Source organism: Micromys minutus (genome assembly GCF_963924665.1).
Source record: "Micromys minutus genome assembly, chromosome: 12".
Lineage (NCBI taxonomy): Eukaryota > Metazoa > Chordata > Mammalia > Rodentia > Muridae > Micromys > Micromys minutus.
In genome coordinates, this window is record NC_137981.1 from 14,284,924 (window position 1) to 14,297,665 (window position 12,742).

The following is a 12,742-nucleotide window of genomic DNA, read 5'->3' on the forward strand; positions in this document are numbered from 1 at the left end:
TAGGATTTTTTTAAATTGCATTCATTTATCTAGTGTGTGTGTGTGTGTGTGTGTGTGTGTGTGTGTGTGTGTGTGTGTTTGGATGTACCAACGCCAAGACTTATGTGTGAAGGTCAGACAACAACTTAAGTGTGCTCTCTCCTATTACATGATTCCCAGGGATTGAATTCAGCTTGACAAGATGGTGTCTTTACCCACAGAGCAATAATGTCTGCCTTTTGTTTTGTTTTGTTTTTGTTTTTGTTTTTGTTTTTGTTTTTCTGAGACAGGATCTTTCTGTTGTCCTAGAACTTGCTTTGTATCAGGCTTTGCTGGCTTCAAACTCCCAGAAGAGCCACTTCCCTCTGCCTCCAGAGTGCTAAGATTAAAGGCATTTCCCACATGCCAGGCTGGTTTACTATGTAGCTCCAGATTAACCTCAATCTTGAGGTCTATCTTTCTTGTTTCCCAAGTGCCAGTATTTTAGTATATAGTACTATACCATCAGAGTGAGAGACCTGGGCTGCTCTTCCAGAGAATCTGACTTTGATTCCCCACATCCACAAGGTAACTACAACTATTTGTATCTCTAGTTTCAAAGGATCTGATACCTTCTTCAGGCTTTCACAGGCATCAGGCACAGAAATCATACATAAACATACATGTAGGCAAAATATTTACGTACATAAAAGTTTTTTTAAAAGTGAGCTATCTCAAAACTGGAATAGAGAAAGCTTCTAGGCAGAAGTATAGATTTGAGATGATCATTAGAAATCAGTAGAAACCAGAAAAGGGAGTCATTCTGGAGCTGAAGGTATGGGAGCTTCCCAGCGTATATGCTGGAAGCCAAACTCAGGTCCTCTGGAAGAGCAGCAAGTACTCTTAACAGCTGAACCGTGTCTCCAGCCCCTGTAATAGTTTTAAAGGAGGCATAGTAGACTTAGACTAAAAACACCAAAGTGGTTATTAATTTTCAAGAATGCCTAGAAAACAATTTAAAAGATAGATTGAAATGTTAGAGAAGGCTTTAAGTGTCAAACCAGTAAATATGAATTTTAAACATTTTTTTAGATAAATAGGGAACTCTTGAAAGTTCTCATAGGGTAAAGATTGTGGTTTTTTAGGAAGTTCTTCTGAGGACTAGGAGGTAGCAGTCAGTCAATAAAGTGTTTGAGAACCGCAGTGTGGGCCCCAGAACTCATGCCACACAAAAAGCTGAATGCAGTGGTGGTCTTGTGATCCCAGCACTATATAGACTGGTATCCCTGAGGCTTGCTAGCCAACCAGTCAAGCCTGCCTAGCCAGTTACTGGCTAGTTAGTGATCCTTTGTTGAAAATCGAGGAGGATAGCTCTCAAACACCCAGTTTGTCCTTTGGCACAGAGGTGCATGCACACAGGCACATCTTCTCTATTCTAAATGGAATTTGAAATGAAAATGAGCAGTGTATCTTTTTTTTTTTTTAAGATTTATTTATTTTATGTATGTGAGTACACTGTAGCAGTCTTCAGACACACCAGAAGAGGGCATCAGATCCCATTACAGATGGTTGTGAGCCACCATGTGGTTGCTGGGAATTGAACTCAGGACCTCTGGAAGAGCAGCCAGTGCTCTAACCACTGCGCCATCTCTCCAATCCCACATATCCTTAAATAGAATATGTTGCAAAAGCAAAGTAGCCAGTTCTGGTGTTTTAGATTCTCAGCAGGACTTTACCTGTGATTACAATTGATAGAAGAACAGGCAGGAGGTGAGGAGGTCATAGAGTGCAGCCAGTAGTTTCCTTCAGTGCTCACCACTGTGATCCATAGGGTAAAAGGTACCATTTCACCAAAGATACAATGTGGCCAGCATGGGTGCAGGTGTTCAATCCCAGCTACTCAAAAAAGTGAGGCAGGGGGGTTCTGAGTTGGGGATAACTTGGCAGTTTATCGAGACCCAATAGTAAAAAAAGCTGAGTGTGACGGCTCACACCTTTAATCCCAGTACTTGGGAGGCAGAGGGAGGGTGGTCTCTTGAATTTAAGGCCAACATAATGTATATTGTAAGTTCCAGAACAGCCAGGGCCTATAGAGAGACCCTGCCTTGATGATGGTGATGACATGAGGGAGTGAGGGGTGGATAGGTTCGGTGGGTAAAGATAGGTATTGCCAAACTTGAAGGAGAGAACTTTCAGAGGTTGTCCTCTAACCTCCACACTTGCAGTGGCATGTGAGTGGTCACATATTTAAACATACACATGATAAATAAAACATAATTTCAGCAATTAAAAGAAATATGAAGAGGTGGAACAGGGCTGTCAATGTAGCTCAGTGCAGAGTACTTGCCTAATATTATGAGGTCCTGGGTTTAGTCACAAACACTGGGGAGAAAAAAAAAAAACCGGTGTGGGAGTGAGGGGGAGAGATGGTAAGTTCAGTGAGGAACACTTGCTATCAAGCCTGACAACTTGAATTCAGTCTCCGAACCAAGATGGTGGAATGAGAGACAACTCCTACAAGATGTCCTCTGACCCTGCAACTTGCATTACGTACACGCGCACCTACCTACACAACAGTTACATATTTGGAAAAGTGAGTAAGAAGCCAACATAGTGGTGAAGCCATGTGTGCCCAGGCTAGGAAGGCTGGGCAGAGGAGAGCCGCAAATTCCAGGTCGCCTGCACTGTTTCTTCTTTATAATAGATTCTGGTTGAAGTAAGTTTTCTAGTAACATATTTGCTAATCACTAGTGACAACTAAGGTGCTTTTGTTTTTGTAGAATGCTCAAGACCTTGAGTTCCTGGGTCCTCTGTGAATCTTAGGGGTGTGAGTCCTCAGATTCTACTTTTTTAATCTGCCAGTTAGTTTTCTCAGATAATTAGATGTACAAATGACTAACCACATACTAGTTCTTCATGGTTGTATTTTATTCAGATCTTTATTAGCCCATATCCTAGCAAAGTCTCACATACTATATAAAGAAAGCCCCTGCAGCCATCTCCCCAGGCCCATTAGATGTTTGTTTTGTTTTTAAGAGCTCATTCTAGGAGAAATAAATATTTTAAAGCATATCCTGAGCATATTGGATTCTTCTCTTCCCTTGATCCCTGCTACACATCTGACCACCATGGTGGTCATACGGAGTTTTCGTGCCACAGCACCGTTCCCCTGCTCCCTCACTCGCTCTCAGTCAGGTTGCTGAGAGTCTAAGGAAGTGGCAAACGCATTCCTTAGACGGCTGAGTACTCTAGGCTTGGCATCATTCCTAGATCTACTTATTTTTGCTGTTTTGTATATGTAAGGGTGCCTTGTTAGTAGTCTTTGTTGTGATTCATGTTTGCCTAATTTGGGTCCTACAAACCCTGTCCACAGGCTTGTCTTCTAAGATAAACTACTTTGCAGCTGATAGTGGTGGCACATTCCCATAATCCCAGCGCTCAGGAGGCTGAAACAGGAATATGGAGAATTTGCATTTAGCCTGAGTAAGCTACGTAGCCATTCCCTGTCTCAAGCAACAGCCCAAAGCCCTTCTCCGTTCTTCTGTTGATGTGCCTTTTACTGCCTGCCACCTTTCCTTTCTCCTGATGGCTCTGGCTCTGGACTTGATAGAAATGAAGCTTTATTTAGTTTATCATTAACTCACTGCTAGCTTTGGATTCACCTTAGGTAAAGTGCTCAGTGTTAATAATACCTGACTTCAAACATTCATGAGGTCACAGGCTATCCCAAGCATGGGTCCCATGATATTACCTTCTAATTCAAAAGCTACCTCCATGTCCTCAGTTTTTGTGTTAGTGACTCCTAGCTTCATTCTGAGAGTCCTGTCTAGTTTTCTGACTTCTACAAAACAGTCATAGTCAAAACTGAAAAACTTTTCCCAGATCTTTCTGATGACCTCTTACTTAGTGCTTCCAAAGAAAGCATCATCCAGAAAACTACTGAGGTGTTATGGTGTGACACCCAAAATAATGTACAGTAGACCACCCTACAGTTCACTGTGGGTGGGGAATGAATCTACTAAACGAGACTTGGGTATGTTTAATTTTTAAGTTACAACTTAATAAAACTTGCCTTTGGCCTAATGAAATTCATCTCTGGCCAACTTCATATACAACTTTTTTTGCTTTTTAAGATTTATTTACTGTGGTGGTGAAAAGTCTGTAGAAACTTAAAGGAAAATCCCTTTTCACGCAGAAATAAAAATAAGAGAAAATAAATAAAAGATTTTTTTTAAATTGTTTTTATATTTAAGTACATTGTCACTGTCTTCAGACACACCAGAAGAGGGCATCAGATCTATTACAGATGGTTGTGAGCCATCATGTGGTTGCTGGGATTTGAACTCAGGACCTATGGAAGAGCAGTCAGTGCTCTAACCACTTAGCCATCTCCCACCTATATACAACTTTTTAGTTGCCGTTTTTTTTCATTATTCTTTTGTTGTTTGCTGTGCCTTGCTTTGTTTTGTATGCTGACAGTAGTAGAGATTGAAGCATTTTTTGACGAGTGCTATGATGGTGAGCTCTAGCTCTGACTCTCTTGTGTGAGACCGTTATCTTACTCTTTACCATCTCAGATGGCTTTGAAGTCACTGTGAAACCCAAGGTGGCCTGGAATTCTTTATTTTCCTATATCTCATGTTCTGGGATAATAGGTGTGTGTGTGTGTGTGTGTGTGTGTGTGTGTGTGTGTGTGTGTGTGTGTGTGTGTGTGTTTAGGCAGTCTTTATTAATTGGTTCTGGCTGTCCTGGAACTCACTATGTAGACTTGCCTCAAATTCACAGAGATCTGCATCTCACTGCCTTAGTGCTGGGGTTGAAGGCATAGTGACTCCTTGCTTCATTCTGAGAGTCCTGTCCAGTTTTCTGACTTCTACGAAACGGTCATAGTCAAAACTGAAAAACATGAACCCAGCAGATGCTCTGCTTCTAAATTTCTGGATAATAACGTCTCTTCCTTTAGCTTTAAGCTTTATTTACTTTGTAATGTAACATAGTTCAGGCCAGTGAATTATGAGATTGTGTCATTAGCTAATAGTATTGGGGGGAGAGGGTGTTTGTTTTAAAGATATGGTTTCCAGGATATCCTGAAATTGAATTTGTAGTCCAGGCTGGCCTGAAACTCACAGACATCCTCCTGCCTCCTGCTTCTGCCTCCTGAGTGATGGATTAAAGGCATGTTCCACTGCCGCCCAGCTGGCCAGGAGTGTCTTAGGATGCCTCCTATGTTTGTGAGAGTATAGATTGTCACTGTATGTCACATAGATCCTGTATGCAAGTGATACAAATGTTTATTTACTAAGATAGAAAATTATCATTTCGGAGATTTTTGTTAATCAAATGATCATGTAGTTAAAATTTATAGAACATTTATAATCTTGCTAGTTGGTTTTATTAGTTTTATTTTGGTTTTGTTTATTACAAAAGCAAAGCCTAGTTCATTTCACATTGTTGGTATATGGAGAACAACAGCAGATCCTGGGTCAGAGCTTAAACAACCAGGGTTGTTTACACTGCTTCAAATACTACTCGAACAGGTTATGCTTCGGGTGTGCTTCAAACTTCTTGGTGGTGCTCAGGACTGAAAGGATGGCCTTGTGCCTGCTAAACATTTGAGCTCCATCTGCAGCCCAAGCCAATGCTTTCTGTGCTGTATTAAATAAAGTTGAGCCTGTCTTAGCTAATTAAGTATCTGGAATAGAATTACTTTTCTTGCTCTCCTTTCCCTTGGACATTGAACCCAAACTTTGTGCATTATTAAACAAGTATTCTCAGAAACCACCCACTCTTTTAAAGAGTACCTCCTGTCTCTATGGCAGTTTTTAATTTTTATTTTGTTTGTATGGGTGTTCTGTCTACATATTTGTCTTTGTCCTCATACCACACTGCAGTGCCTGTGGAGGCCAGAAGAGGGCATCGGATCCCTGGAACTGGGTCTGATGGATCCGTTTTGATCAATCTGTCTGATGGTTGTGAGCTATCATTTGACAGCTGGACATGGAACCCAGGTCCTCTGGAAAAGCATCCAGTACTCTTAGCGACTGAGTTCTCTCCAACCCCCTGCTGTTTTCTAAACTAATTGCCGATATGTGTAACATTCTAGACTTGAATGGTCTAGATTGATCATTTTTAAGCTTTCTTTTCCTTGAAGGGAAGAAAAACTTTCCATCTTGAACACCAGTGTATAAAAACAATTAGGAGGACCCAGTTCTAAAGCCCTGTTCATTCAGCATGAATTAATTTATCTGTGTACTTTTTTGTTTTGGTTTTGGTTTGGTTTTTTGAGACAAGATTTTCTACATAGCTCTAGCTGTCCTGGAACTCAATCTGTAGACTAGGCAGAGATCTGCCTGTGTCTGCCTCCCAAGTGCTGGACTAAAGGTGTATACCACCACCACCCAACCTTTTCCTTTTTAATCCCTGTGGCTTTGGCCCAGGTCTTTGCCACTTGGTTAAACTATTCTTAACTTTATTTTAAAAAGCAAAAACTTTTTTACTCATTTCCTGAGTTTATGATTGTACAGATTGACTGATATATTTACTCATAATATTTTGGTCAAACCTAGCTACTAGAGCCAGCATGTTTCATCCACACAAAGTCTAGTACTCAGGAGTCAAAGGCAGGAGGATCCAGGACAGCAATACCTCATCTAAGCCAAAACAAGAGATTGAGGGTGTATTTTAATGGTAGCGTGTTTTTTTGTTCTTTTTTTTTTTTTTTTTTTTTTTTAATGTTTAGGCATTTTCCTACCTGTGTGTCTGTGCACCTTGAAAGTAGAATTACAGATGATTATGAGCTACCATGTATGTGCAGGAAATCAAACTCAGGTCCCCTGAAAGAACAGCCAGTACTCTTAACTGCTAAACCATCTCTCCAGCTCCCTAGAGTGCTTATTGAACATGCATAAGGCCCTGGGTTTTAATTCCCAGTGTTGGGGTAAGAGGGACTAACAAACCACAGTATTAGACATTTTTCAGACATGATACCAGTACTAGAGAGGTGCTTCCACAATTGGGAGCATTGTCTGCTCTTCCAGAGGACCTGGGTTTGATTCCTAACACTCAAGTGATAGGTTACAATTATCTGTAACTCCAACTCCAGGGGATCTGATATCCTCTTAATGGACTCTGAAGGCACAAGATAAAAATCATGCATACACACAGATGCAGGCAAAATACCCATACACATAAAATAACTTTGATAAGTGGGTACAAAGCAGTGAAAACCTTTTGCTTTTATGTGTTTGAGACAAAGACTCGCATTGCAGTCTAGGCTGGCTTGGAACTTAACATATAGCAGCTCATTGCTGGCCTTGAATTCACGGCATTGCTCCTGCCTCAACCTCTGGAGGGCTGATGTTGTTCGTGTGAGTAACCATTCCTGGCTTTAGAATGGTAAAGTCTCAAATTCTGCTTCAGAATATGAAAAAACATTATAGAACTAGGTATGCTTTGTCTATATGTACCCCTGCTGGGCAGTTCGAAGTTCTTGGAAGTTATTTTATTTTTGAGTTATTTGACATATTAAAATATCCTCAAAATACGTAGCAAGAGGTTTTTGTTTTTTTTAAGATTTATCTTATGTGTGTGAGTTTACTGTAGCTGTCTTTGAACACACCAGAAGAGGGTATCAGATCCCATCACATATAGTTGTGAGCTACCATGTGGTTGCTGGGAATTGAGCTTGGGACCTCTGGTAGAGCAGTCAGTGCTCTTAACCTTGAGCTATCTCTCTAGCCCCATAGCAAGAGTTATTTAAAAAAGAATCTGTGTGTAGCCTTGAGTATATATATGTGAAAAAAATGTGGGACCATTTTACTCAACACCTTGTAGGCAGTGATTGGTTGCAGTTTAGAAAGTCATGAGTCAAAGCTTTTATGTCATGAATGTGACTTAATTTTCTTCCATTTGATAGGAAAGAGCTCCTCTTTTTCTGAAGAAAAAGGTGAATCTGATGATGAGAAACCAAGAAAAGGAGAAAGACGATCGTCCAGGGTCAGACAGGTAACCCAACCCTCCATCGTGGCTGCTGCTCTCTGCAGCTCAGGCTCTTCTAGAGCCGGTGTCTCTGCTTGTGTAGCTGCTTCTCTGATGTCACTGTCTTGTTGTGTTTAGATCTGCTCTGATCTTCAGGCATCTGATCAAATATGTACTTTTTTAAGATTTATTTATTTATTATATATGAGTACATGTAGCTGTCTTCAGACACCAGACGAAGGCATCATATCTCATTACAGATGATTGTGAGCCACCACGTGGTTGCTGGGATTTAAACTCAGGACCTCTGGAAGAGCAGCCAGTGTTCTTAACCACGGAGCCATCTCTCCAGCCCAAATACATACATTTTTAACTTCTTTTTATTTTTTTTGAGATACTCTCACTGGATCCTGTTGTCTGATTTTCCTGTATGCTGTAGTTACAGATGTATGCAACTATGGCTGACATGAATATATATGTGGGCTTTTCAAACTGAACTGTAAGGGCCAAGTGAGTAAAAACCTACTGACCTGATTTCAGTCTCTGAGACCCTCACAGCAGAAAGGAGTATCAATGTCCATCAGGTTGTCCTCTTGAGTTACACATACATGGACACGCGCGAACACACGCACACTGCATCTTTTAAATATTAGAACAATTACATATAAAAGTCAATAAGCTGGACTATGTTCTTAGCTGTATAATAAGACAAGATGTGACATAATTAAACTATCAATTAAATTAACTATCAATTAAAGCGATATGAACAATGTTAAGGAAGAACAGTGTAGAAATATAGCTAGCTGAAGTGTAATTGTGCAAAGCTGTGACATCACTGGGTGTGATCCACTTGTATTCTCAGCACTTGGGAACAGACACATTTGCTGCAAACAGAGATTGCGTTTGAGGCCACCCTGGGCTACATGAGACTGTTTCAAAAAGAGAAAGGAGGAGAAAGAAGATGAGAAGTAGGGTGTGGTATTACTTCTCAAAGAGAAAGGGGGAAATGTTACGATATAGAAATTCGAAGTAACAGTAGGTGACTTCTCCCTTCTACTTTGTAGATATTCTGTTCATAATAATGTTAAAAGTTTAAAACTAAGTCAGGGTCTGGAGAGAAGTGGCTCAGTGGTGAAGATCTCTTCTGACCTCAGGTACTGGGCACGTAGATGAAGTGCCTGTATACATGTGAGCAAAGTATTCATCCACGTGAAATAAACATTAAAAAAAAATTTAAGACCAGGGCTGGAGAGATGGTTTAGCAGTTTAGAACACTGGCTGCTCTTCCAGAAGACTCACGTTATAGCCCCCGGCACCCACATTTTAGCAGCTGGCACTTGTGCTTACAAGGACAAGGTGTGCATAAATAAATAATAAATCGTTTTAAAAACACATAAGAGATTAGCTAAAACACAAATTAGTAGCAGCTTCATTGCCATGTTCCTTGTGTTTCCTCAACTTTGATTGAGCCCGTCTCAGCAGTGGTTACTGTCTCACCCACTTCCATGTTGCTGAGTTTGTCCTACCCAAGAGTGCCTGAGAGATGCTTTTTCTCTCTTCACTTCAAACAGAAGTAGCTAAAGCCATTGTATATCTTTTCTTTCAGGCAAAAGCTAAACTCCCTGACCATAGTCAGGCTGCTGAGGAGGAAGAGGATCAAGAGACACCATCTAGAAACCTAAGGGTCAGAGCAGATCGAAATTTAAAAACAGAGGAAGAGGAAGAGGAAGATGATGAGGAAGAGGAAGAGGAGGTAGATGAGGGACAGAAATCTAGAGAGGCTGAGGCACCAATCCTAAAACAGTTTGAAGATGAAGAGGGGGAAGAGATGACCAGAGCAAAAGCAGAAAAGGTAGTAGATGAGAAACTCCCAGTCATAAGAGGCCAGGAAGAGGATGAGTTAGAGAAAGGAGGGCGAGTTACAAGATCCCAAGAAGAAGCTAGAAGAAGTCATCTGGCCAGACAACAACAAGAGAAAGAAACACAAATTGTTTCTCTACCTAAAGAAGAAAATGAGGTAAAATCTTCACAAGGTTTGGAGGAAAAATCCCAGTCTCCTTCCCCACCTCTGCTCCCTGAAGACCTAGAGAAAGCTCCTGTTGTGCTGCAGCCAGAACAAATAGTCAGTGAAGAGGAAACGCCCCCACCTTTACTTACCAAGGAAGCGTCATCTCCACCAACTCATATACAGCTCCAGGATGAGGAGGAAATAGAGCCATTGGAAGGCCCAGCACCCCCTGTCCTCATTCAGTTATCTCCTCCTAATACAGATGCTGGAACTAGGGAGCCAATAGTGTCTCCTCAGGCGGTGCAGCTGGTAAGAGGCCTGTCTCCTTTGTCAAGTACTATAGACACCAAAGCAGAGTCTCCAGCAGAGAGAGTGTCAGATGAGAGCGTCCTGCCTCTGGCTGCGAGAAGCATACTGCCTGGATACTCGACCCAGAAGGGTGTGGAAACTGAGCATGAAAAGTCTGCTCCCCTCCTTCCTCTAACAGTAGAGGAGCTAGCCCCCGCCAAAGGGACCACTGAGGAACCTATGAAGAAACAATCTCTGGAACAGGAGGGCAGAAGAGCTTCCCACACACTCTTCACAGACCACGGTTTGAAACAGTCAGCTGACTCATCCTCCAGCCGATCATCCTCACCTTCATCCTCCAGCTCTAGATCCAGATCTCGATCTCCTGACAGCTCAGCTTCCCACCCACAGTCATCTCCAAGATCTAAACAGAGAGATGTAACCCAAGCACGAGTTCAGGCCAACCCTCATGATAGACCCAAGATGGGGTCCAGGTCAACATCGGAGTCCAGGTCACGTTCCCGATCTCGTTCCCGTTCTGCATCAGGCAGCAGCCGAAAAGTGAGTATGGAGGACCCTGTCTCTAGACATTTTGCAGCTCTGAATGCCTTGTAATGATCTAACAGTAATGCAAGAGTCCTGTGGTCTCCACTGCTTACTTTCCTTCCCTACAGAGTCAGTGCAGCAGTCATTAGGGTCTCTGCCTGTTCTGAACCCCTTTGATTACAAAGCATATTGAATACCCCTTTTTTCATTAATACAGGCTTCTTGAGAGTGTAAGCCTCTGGATGAAACTTGGTAAATTTGTTGAATATGTAGTTGGAGATTATTCACTTAAATGGGAGTACGCACATGAGACAGAAAGATCTGGAGGAAGGCCAGGTATTGGTAACCCAGCCTGTACTTCCAGCATTGGGGAGGTAGAGGCTAAAGGATCAGTTCAAGGTCATCCTGGGCTATGTATCAAATCCAGTACCTGTTTGCGTTACTTAAGTCTCTTTATCAGAAGGGTAAAATAAAGAAGACCCAGACTGAGGATTGAGTCAGCAAAAGCTGGGAAAAGTCTGGTGCTCTCCTGTACATACAGCATCTACTCACATGCATCTCTCCTCAATATTTGGAATATAAGGTAATTTCACTTTTGTGTTTTTAGTCTCTGAGCCCTGGAGTCTCCAGAGATGGCAACACCAGCTACACTGAAACCAAAGATCCCTCTTGTGGTCAGGAGGCTGTAGCTCCATCGGGGCCACAGCTGCAGGTCCTTGAACCAAAGGAGAAGGCTCCCACGTTCTCAGCCTCTGTCCGGGGTAGGCATCTGAGCCAGCCTGAGCCAGAGCAAAAGCACACGATCCAGAGGTTACAGCCAGAGCAGGTAGGCTGTTTCAACCCTTAGGCCTGATTTTCCCTTTATATAGTGTTTTTGAGACAGGGGTCTGCTATATAGCCCAGGCCAACTTTAAACTAGCAGTTCTGCCTTGGCCTCCCACTTGCTGGGATTACAGGTGTGCACCAGCACATGTCTTCACTGTAAAATGTAAAAATCTGTCTGGATGTCTCAGTGGTCAGAGCCCTGACTGCTCTTCCAGGGGTCCTGAGTTCAGATCCCAGCAACTACATGGTGGCTCACAACTGTAATGGGATCTGATGCCTTCTTATGTTACGTCTGAAGAGAGCTACAGTGCACTTATATATAATACATAAATAAATCTTTTAAAAAAAAAAAAAAAAAAAACCTGTCTGGACCAGAATCAAGAAATGCAGACGGTTGAGAACAGTTCTTCTTAAAATTTTTTTTTAACCAAAAGCTATTTATGTGTCTGTGGCATGTATGTGGATCAGAGGCTAAGTCTTGGTTCTTCAACCAGATAGTTTTCAGGGATAGAACTCAGGTCATTAGCTATTATGCTGATGGCTTTTTTTAAAGATTTATTTTATGTGTGTGAGTGTTTGCCTGCATGAATATGTGTGAACTGTGAATGTAGAAGACAGATGAGGGCATTGAATCTCTCAAACTGCAGTTTACTGTGCTTGTAAGCTGCTGTGTGGGTGTGGGGAACTGAATGTGAGTCTGCAAAAGCAGCAAGTGCTTTCAACCCTAGAGTTGTCTCTCTCAAGCTCCCCACACCCCTGCTTTGCCTTTTTTTTTTTTTTTTTTAACATACTTACGTGTATGGGGTATGGGGTCCATACCCCATAGTGTGTGTGTGTATAAATCTTAATACCCTGGACAGTCAAAGCTTTGTGTGAGGTTGAACAGCAAAGTTCTCAGAGCCCTTCACTTACTTGCCCCTTTTGTCAGTTCCTTCAAAAAGAATTCTAAGCTGCATGTGGTGGCATATATACCTTTAATTCCAGCACTGAGAAGCAGGCAGATCTTTGAGATTCAAGGCCTGTCTGTCTGGTCTGCAACAATGAGTTCCAGGTCAGCCAGGGCTTTATAATAGAGAAACACTGTTTCTTGTGGCTTTTTTATTTGGTTTGGTTTGGTTGTTTGAGACAAGGTTTCTCTTT

The 12,742-nt window shown here is 41.9% G+C and overlaps 1 protein-coding gene across 6 annotated transcripts in view; it reads left to right on the forward strand.

The window, feature by feature from the left end:
• ACIN1 (apoptotic chromatin condensation inducer 1) overlaps positions 1-12,742 on the forward strand; it is a 43,243-nt gene that overhangs the window by 10,536 nt on the left and 19,965 nt on the right. For all 6 annotated transcript variants that reach the window (XM_080926480.1, XM_080926481.1, XM_080926482.1 and 3 more), the window contains 3 exons: positions 7,874-7,962; positions 9,542-10,792; positions 11,385-11,603. In XM_080926480.1, coding sequence (XP_080782606.1) covers positions 7,874-7,962; positions 9,542-10,792; positions 11,385-11,603 — 1,559 coding nt within the window. The remainder of the gene's footprint in view (positions 1-7,873; positions 7,963-9,541; positions 10,793-11,384; positions 11,604-12,742) is intronic.